We start from the raw sequence: 8,740 nt of genomic DNA, 5'->3' as shown, positions 1-8,740 counted from the left end.
CTAGTAAGATCAGTTACATGAAATATATGTTTTTTTTGTTGTTTTTTTGTGTTTTGTTGTTTTTTTGAAGTAATTAATCATAAATTGAAATGGTATACATTCTCAAACGCTGTTAAGTATTCACACTGAGTAATATAAGAATGATATTATTAAGAGTAATAATAAGAATTAAAAAAAAGACATTTTAAAAAAGGTTGAAAATACATAGATACATACATACATTGAAATACATACATTTTCAAATGCGGTTAAGTATTCGATTATAATAAGAAACGAGAAAAAACGAGTAACATCGAAGAGTCAATACACACTTTTTTCTAATCAGAATCAGAATCTGTGGTGAAAAGAAAAAAAAGAGAAATAATATGAAATCGATAGTTACATAAAGAGGGTACAAGTTATATATACATGTGGAATTTCAAAAGTATAAGTCATCTAGTAAAACTGCATGGGAAAAAATATTTGTCATAAATAGGGAGGTTGAGTCTGGTCACGTTTTCGATATATCTGTTCACATAAATGTCATTCAAATGTCTATCATGCGTAAAAGAGTCGGCTACGGACTTCATAGGTTCCCCTCGACATCTGCGCAGCAAGTAATACAGGATGTATTGACCACACACTGTAGAGAACAGAGCTTGTAGTATTTGATGATTGTAGATCCATGTACAAACGTTTTTATCGAGAAATCTCTTAAATTCCACGTAATAAGGTTGACAACCTACTGTCATCGGTGTTTGATATGAACGCTGCAGGATACTCCAACAGTTTTGCCTTAGGCAGTTGATCTCTAGCATAAATGCCGAAGAACACATTTCTAGTGTATGGATTAGTCGACAGAATACGATTCAGTTGATTCGTGTCCATCGTAGCTAGAAATCGGTCAATACGTTTCTGTCTCTGTCAATCTCGATAACGTTGTCGTATTCAGCATAAATCAAAACAGACACAGTCTCAGTCAATGCTTGTCTGAACTGAATCTCAAGACCAATCTTTCCTTCTTGTATCAAAGTGAGTTGATAATCGCTGGCCGATTCGTCGGGAGTGAGGTCAAATGCGAAGATTGTGTACCCTTCGGGATATTCGTCTCGAGTGATGCCGTTGCCTTGGTCTTGACCCATTTTATTTGTACCGGTAAATAGAGTGTAATAAGCCATGATGCAACTTCTACCACCAGCCGCCGTGAAGTTCGTCTTCAATGGCTTTGCAGGAACTTGCTCGCCTCTAACATTGAGGACCAGTGATGTGATACCGTAATTCTGGAAGTTGAATAGATTGGTTTCGTAGGATCCGTTGAAAGACATATTAGAAACCAGACACAGGATGATTCTTTTGGGCAGCTGACCGAGGAAGATCAAATCTTTGTTTAATGACATTGTACCAGCCTGGATGGAAGCGATTTTCATAACGCATCGATCGATGGGGTATTTTGCAGTACCTTGTTTCAACGCTTCGATGTGTTCCAGTTGTACGCTGGGGCTCAACTTGACTTTTCTCACCAGGAGGGTAGCATCGATGATGACTACTTTGAATGCGGGATTTTCGATTGAACTGATCAAGCAGAACTGATTTTTACATCGATGTAATTTCAGTCTAACATCCACCCCATTGAGTAAATACTTTGGTTGAAAAAATATGTCCCCGTGTATTCGTCCGATCATGTCGACTGTCTTACTGAGCGATGTATATGCGTATCGAGTTTGAGTCCCATGTTAGCATCCCCATCATCGGTTCTTGGGTTTGCGACACTCATTTTTCCAGCAGTGTCCTTCTCAAATATTGCAGCACCAATCTGCGTTGATTTGGCGTCCCCTCCATAATTCAATAGCGTTTCGATCATGGCTCTGTAAGAATAGGTGGGAGATGCGTCCGAAATCTGCTTTCCATTCAGGTACACATCGATTTGATTGAAGAGGGAATGCAACCACAAGTTTGCAGGCCCTACAGTGGCGTCTGCAGCCAAATTACTCCCGTTGGCATTCATGATTTTAGCCTTGATGTGCAAAAGCATATAACCAATATCGATGTAGTCACTTCCGGCCGAAGGTATTACGAATTCGATCGGACCATCGGCTATATTCGTGAGTGGGTTTACCTCTTCATAACTTCCTTTTTCAATACTTGTCTGTGTCGGAGGAATAGTAAAGTGATCGAGTTTCGTCTTTGCACCTTCGCAGGAGTGTTCGTGTACAAAAGCCATTATGTTCAGTCGAATATATCCGGAGATCTTCTCCTCTTCTTAGCCTTGGAAGAAATGACATGTCTCGTTGTTGTCTTCTTTCTTTTGATGGTGCGTCCTTGCCCCGTTTGAGAGGGTCTTCCAAATAAATTGCTCAATACTGAAGAAGTAATTTGACGACCTGCAGTCTTTTCTCTACTCGAAGCCACTTTTTTAAAGTTTTTCCCTTGTACAACGTCACCTAGAATACTCAAGCCGGCATTGAGCGCTGGTTTTGCCACTGCTTTTAGACCTTGTGTTAACAGAGGTGCGGCCGATTTCGCCAATCCAGAAAACATACTTCCGTGTTGCAGTCTCGCGCCAGAAAATACAGATCCTCGTCCAATCTGATTCATGTAGTAAACCCCCACGTGAGGAGTGTACGGTCGATGTCTGTTCATTTGCTTTTTCTTCACACTAGCGATGGACAAGCTTTGCAAAAACTCAGCGTCACAATCACACGCCCACGTTGAAATTGCACCTTCTCTCCCATATCAGACCTTATATCAATCTTCACAGTCTCGAATGTTGACGTTCGAATCGGGAGAAAGTATGGTTTGTTGTAAGTGTGATTGATGCTATCTCCGTGGGTTCCTTCAATGTTGACTATTCTCAAGAGAGGTATGGAAACGTCACCGACCATTTGGTGTTCGACTATATTGCAATACACGTAGAGGGAATACAAACTTCTAACATCGGCAAGGTAGGGACTAGTGCATCTTTCATTTGTAATTGTTGTATTTGAGGGAAATCCTAACAGTTCGGCCAATCCACCCATCAAGATTACACAAGCTCCTTCTTCGACCGCTACGGTCACTCTCCTAGACCTCGAATTATATGTCATCAGTATTTCATCTGGCAGACCTTTTTCTCGAATCGCGTCTAAAATCATTTCGATCGAGTTGTAGTAGCCCGGATTCAATTTCAGTTCTCCATGATCTCTCAGACTGGGTGAGGCATCGTAAAAGATCCTATTTTCGCTATGTACAACATTGTACCATAAATTTGGGTAGTGGATGTCGGTCAACACTACTTCCCAATTGCCATCTAACGAAAGCGTCCTCGGTAGTTTGACAGTGTATTCTGTCAACGTGTTGTTCGGGAACACATCAAGTGAGGCATTACATGATGATCTTTGACATGAATCAGGTCATCGTGTGTGAAAGGTATTTATAAACGTTTCAAGTCCCTGATCCAAGAATTAAACGAATCGTCATACCCACGCCACTTAACGAAATATTCCACACGGCCTTTACGTTTTCTCTTGCGCAGTACTTTCTCCACAACGTACAATGCATCATCGTACTATTTTCTGAAGTTCTTCTTCGTAGAAAGTACCTTCCAACATTTCACCGTTGCTGGGTAATTGCTGCGTAACAGAGATTGGAATCGGTTTGTTTTTCTTCTCCCGCAACAACAAGTACTTGCGCAGAACTTGTTGGTACAGTTTGACTTTTTCATCTTCAGGCAACTCTTGCATTTATGTCATTCATGTCTCTATCCAGCGAAGTCAATGATTTCATCACAGGCCTCGTCATTTGAGCATTCTGGTTTTGGATGGTAGATAATAGTTCAGCTGGGACTAAAGCCATCTTCTTCACGGATTCCATCTATTTAAGACCGAGTAGAGGTGGGAATATGCTCGAAATTAAGGGAGCGATTAAGGTAGAGATGTAGTTTATTTGTGAATTTCAATCAAAAATAGTTTTTTTCGTTTTTTTATATAGATTTTTATCTAAAGAACATTCTGTGAAAATTTGACCAATGATTTCTTATTGGAACACCGTTAAAATTGCTGTTTATTTTCTGGTTAAAAATAAAAAACACTCACACGTGGCAATGTTATTGTCCAATTGCCTAATTTGCATGAGTAACCAAATAACAGGACCTTTGATTGACAATATGCAAATCGAGATTGTATGGGTCATAGTTCATTCAATTAATGCGCATGTGCAATTATTCTCGAATCAGTTCTCGCTCACTGGCAAACCAAACATTATATTTCCTCAGCGTTTTTTCCTAATTTTTATCATTACATTATGCGTGGTGTGAAAAGAAAGAGAGGTAGAAAGAAGATTCAGATGATTTCTATGTCGGAAGAGGCAAAAGCTACACTGAAGGCATCTGCCCACCGAACGAAAAACAAAATTGATGTGAGCGTCCAAACATGACTTTCCCTGAAGGCATGAATCCGAGTTTCTGATTGACTGAGAGATTTTATTTTTAAATAATTGTTCTCAAAAAATAAACTGAGCATGTGAAGAATAATTTAACATTGTTTACAGTGATAACTGCTCATTGTCGAAACGAAGCTTACCCATTCACGCTAGTCACAATAAACATCACACTCTTGAATAGGCGTCAGTGACTATGGTAAAACTTAGACTCTATTTTGGGCATCAGGAATGATTGAAATGTCCGAAAATGACGCCAAAATACACCTTAAAAGTCCCATTTTATTTTTTTTCTAAATCCCATCCCGAATTTACGGCTGATCTGCACTGGCTCGGAAGATGAATTCTGATTGGCTAAAAAAACAAAAAAACTTGTGGCGTTGAATGCACGTTCATTGTCAGTATTGTTATGCAAATTCAAACTAGCTAATCATTTACAACCTTCCGAGCCAGTGCAGATTAGCCCCAAATTTACGGCAGAATCTGGTCCCTCAAATAAGGACCACGTGAGCTTTGATTCTAACCGGATATATTGCACTGGGTCGGGGAGATACAAACTTTTGTGTATCTTTTGTCCAATGGGTACCTGTACTTCGATCATTCGCAAGTTTTGCTAGGTGGTGCGAGACAGCTTTGTTTGCAACCGGAAGAACTCCGTTTAATTCAATGAAGCAAACAACTGACAATGCTAAAATAAATTGCAGAGGTACGCTAAAATTAATTGAAAAAACCAAATAATTTCAATGAAAAATAAATCACAGAGAGAGGTAACTTGATACATTACGGTAACAACTCTTTTGACGCGCTGACCGCTTCTCCGCATCTGATGTTTTGTTTTCCTTGTCATAATACTTACTGATTGATGATTTAGTTTTGATTTTTGAGTTTTTTAGCCTGCAACTCGGCCACGACCTTTGCTTTTGCCGTGAAAAATAGGGAAGTTTACATCAATTTGATGGACATTCCATTTTTTTAAAACTAACGAAGCACACTGTTTAGCACTCAAATTTTTTTCATTTGCCGATTTTTATTCAGAAAAATTCGACCGCTCGAAAATGCACCTTAATTTTGCACTCTTAAAACATGTCAGATTTCCAACCCAAATTATTTAAAACCGGTCAAAATTTTAAAACTTTTACGTTAGGAGCTGGAGCTCTCTTCTTGCAGGCGACTGTCTTAGAAAATCCCTGAATAAGGCATTGCCAAAATCGGAAAAAATATAAAAATGCTTCCTTAAAAAGCGAACAGAATTCAAATATTTCTTTTAACAAATATGTTGCAGTGGGAAAAATGGAATTGGAAACGATGAACAAAACTTCTGTGCCTCGCGTTTCGATTCTAGGATTACGCGATTATTCATTATTGTGCGTTCGCTTCCCTGGAGTTGGTTCTCAATACTACATAAAAATCATCAAGGATAAATAATTTAATATCCCACTTTGTACTCTTCACGGTAAACCATAGGCTCTGAAATACTCGTACATTTTTTTATAGAAAATACATCGAAGAGAAGCCATGATGTTTTGATCGTGATAAAAGGTCACCTTCCTAGGACCGCCCCCTGTTTAATAATTCATGAGATGACGTCATATTTACTGGGCATTGCCACGTGTTTTTACCGACCCCATCAAAACACTGGTATGAATGACGTGTTTCTGATTTATATATTCAAGAGCAGTTGTTCTGGTCCAACGATTTTACATAAAATGTCTATACGTTAACTTTCAATTTCAATAGTATGTAGTATGACAAAGCAGTAATTCCCGGTTTAACGCGCAAATATGCAAATTAGACTTTTTCTCGTCTTCTATTTTTGCTGAATTCTTGGGTTTTAAATTAAAATAGCTGATAGACGCTTTGGCCATTTGCCTCGAAATTTTCACACATTATTGACAAGGTGTTCCTCCTTCAAAATGCGTCCGAACAGTTTATTACGGCGAGTGGAACAAAAATAACAAGTCCGCAATTAACATGGATATATAAATTATGCAAAAATAGAAAAGAGTGAACTTTGAGTTCATGCTGTGCGACTTTGAAAGCCGTTAGAGAGATGAGTGGACGCATTTGAATTAGTAGTATACCAAGGTATCCAGTGATGTAATTTTACCCACAAACGGACTTCATTGTCTAATTACTCAATTAAAAAGCAAGCCAAATAAACTGCATCTCTACCTTAAGGCGGTCAGGAAACCCCCTTTTTGAACCAGAATTTTTTAATTTTTCTTGACTGGAGTTTTCTTATTGGACAGTGCTCGGAGATGTTTCACGTACAACGCCAATTTTCTTTTCTGACTAGGTGATAGCTGGACATTCCCTTTCAACACATTGAGTGAGCATTCGCACAGACACTGTATCAAGTCACTAGAGGCTCCATCAATTATCCCCTTTTGTTGTTTCGAGTTGGCCTTGTGCAATACAGAGAGAAAATCAGCGTTCTTTCGCATGCGGGTTGAAATGATGAAATGACTGATGGTGGAAGACTGTCTTTTTTATACCTTTCTCACGTACACTATCGGTACTTGAGATGAAAGTATGTTCGTTCGAATGCGTATTTCCTCAGGGGTGTCTGGCATCAGATCCACGAGGAGGTAACCGTGAGGTTCTTGGGTGGCAGCGGTGAATGCCTCCTGAAGAAACTTAATGTTTCCGGGGTACATTTGCATAGCCAGAATGTTGACTTGTGATGCGTCCCTTGGATTTTTAAACAGAAAAATGTAGTACATGTTGAGACTGATGGTTCTCGATTGCTTGCCCTGATCAAAGAGATTTTGCAAAATCAGTATCACGAATAAATTTCGATGGTGAGATCCCTTCGTGAAGAACTGGGCGATTTGTTTATCGTTACCCTTTTCTGTCATCAGATCATCTATCACCAACAAGTTTCTTTTAGACGGTTCAATTATTCTACCAATATCTGGAGGTATCCCTTCGATAAAACGAATTCGAGGCACTGTCTTCATCATTTCCAAATAGGCTGGCTGAAACTCGCTGTAGCACCAATAGATAACGTCTGGTGGTGGAGATATGACGTTGTCACATTGTTCTAATATCTGTTTGACTAAAAACGTCTTCCCAGACTGCGTGGGACCGCACACGAGAGAGATAAATAGGTGTTTCAATCTTGCATCCATGACAATATAATAGGACCTCGCTCGTTATTGCGTCTCTTTTTACATTCTTCAATGTACTTTTTCAACATCCAGTTTAAAACAAAATAAGGCAGTGTGCATAAGCCAGAATAGGTGAGTGATAGAACCATGTTCGATTTGGTAGAATTCATGTCAATGTGATTGTTCAAGGTTCAAATGGATGAATGGAGGTAAATGATGATCTTGCTTTTATTTATATATTTTTTTGTTTTGTTTTTAGAAGCCGTATGGGAGGGTACAGTAATCATTTTGTATCACCCGTTTGTCATACACTAAACTGTTCGTTCGAATGCGTATTTCCTCAGGGGTGTCTGGCATCAGATCCACGAGGAGGTAAACGTGAGGTTCTTGGGTGGCAGCGGTGAATGCCTCCTGAAGAAACTTAATGTTTCCGGGGTACATTTGCATAGCCAGAATGTTGCCTTGTGATGCGTCCCTTGGATTTTTAAACAGAAAAATGTAGTACATGTTGAGACTGATGGTTCTCGATTGCTTGCCCTGATCAAAGAGATTTTGCAAAATCAGTATCACGAATAAATTTCGATGGTGAGATCCCTTCGTGAAGAACTGGGCGATTTGTTTATCGTTACCCTTTTCTGTCATCAGATCATCTATCACCAACAAGTTTCTTTTAGACGGGTCAATTATTCTACCAATATCTGGAGGTATCCCTTCGATAAAACGAATTCGAGGCACTGTCTTCATCATTTCCAAATAGGCTGGCTGAAACTCGCTGTAGCACCAATAGATAACGTCTGGTGGTGGAGATATGACGCTGTCACATTGTTCTAATATCTGTTTGACTAAAAACATCTTCCCAGACTGCGTGGGACCGCACACGAGAGAGGTAAATAGGTGTTTCAATCTTGCATCCATGACAATATAATAGGACCTCGCTCGTTATCGCGTCTCTTTTTACATTCTTCAATGTACTTTTTCAACATCCAGTTTAAAACAAAATAAGGCAGTGTGCATAAGCCAGAATAGGTGAGTGATAGAACCATGTTCGATTTGGTAGAATCCTTGTCAATGTGATTGTTCAAGGTTCAAATGGATGAATGGAGGTAAATGATGATCTTGCTTTTATTTATATATTTTTTTGTTTTGTTTTTAGAAGCCGTATGGGAGGGTACAGTAATCATCTTGTATCACCCGTTTGTCATACACTAAACTGTTCGTTTGAATGCGTATTTCCTCAG

General features: G+C 39.2%; 2 protein-coding genes across 2 annotated transcripts; both read right to left on the bottom strand.

The window, feature by feature from the left end:
* Positions 1-872: 872 nt before the first annotated feature.
* LOC146748654 (uncharacterized protein F54H12.2-like) lies at positions 873-1,661 on the bottom strand. Its single transcript, XM_085505627.1, has one exon. The coding sequence runs from the start codon at positions 1,659-1,661 to the stop codon at positions 873-875; it is 789 nt and encodes a 262-aa protein (XP_085361753.1).
* On the bottom strand, positions 1,658-2,200 carry LOC144352768 (uncharacterized protein F54H12.2-like). Its single transcript, XM_078009608.2, has one exon. It carries the CDS (start codon positions 2,198-2,200, stop codon positions 1,658-1,660), a length of 543 nt encoding a protein of 180 aa, XP_077865734.2.
* Positions 2,201-8,740: the final 6,540 nt, after the last annotated feature.

Source organism: Saccoglossus kowalevskii, chromosome 2 (genome assembly GCF_978046115.1).
Source record: "Saccoglossus kowalevskii chromosome 2, keSacKowa6.1, whole genome shotgun sequence".
Lineage (NCBI taxonomy): Eukaryota > Metazoa > Hemichordata > Enteropneusta > Harrimaniidae > Saccoglossus > Saccoglossus kowalevskii.
This window is presented reverse-complemented; position numbering and strand designations above follow the sequence as displayed.

Excerpts from the sequence above, each read along its gene's own strand:
- LOC146748654 (XM_085505627.1), bottom strand. The coding sequence starts at position 1,661 with ATGATCGGACGAATACACGGGGACATATTTTTTCAACCAAAGTATTTA.
- LOC144352768 (XM_078009608.2), bottom strand. The coding sequence starts at position 2,200 with ATGGCTTTTGTACACGAACACTCCTGCGAAGGTGCAAAGACGAAACTC.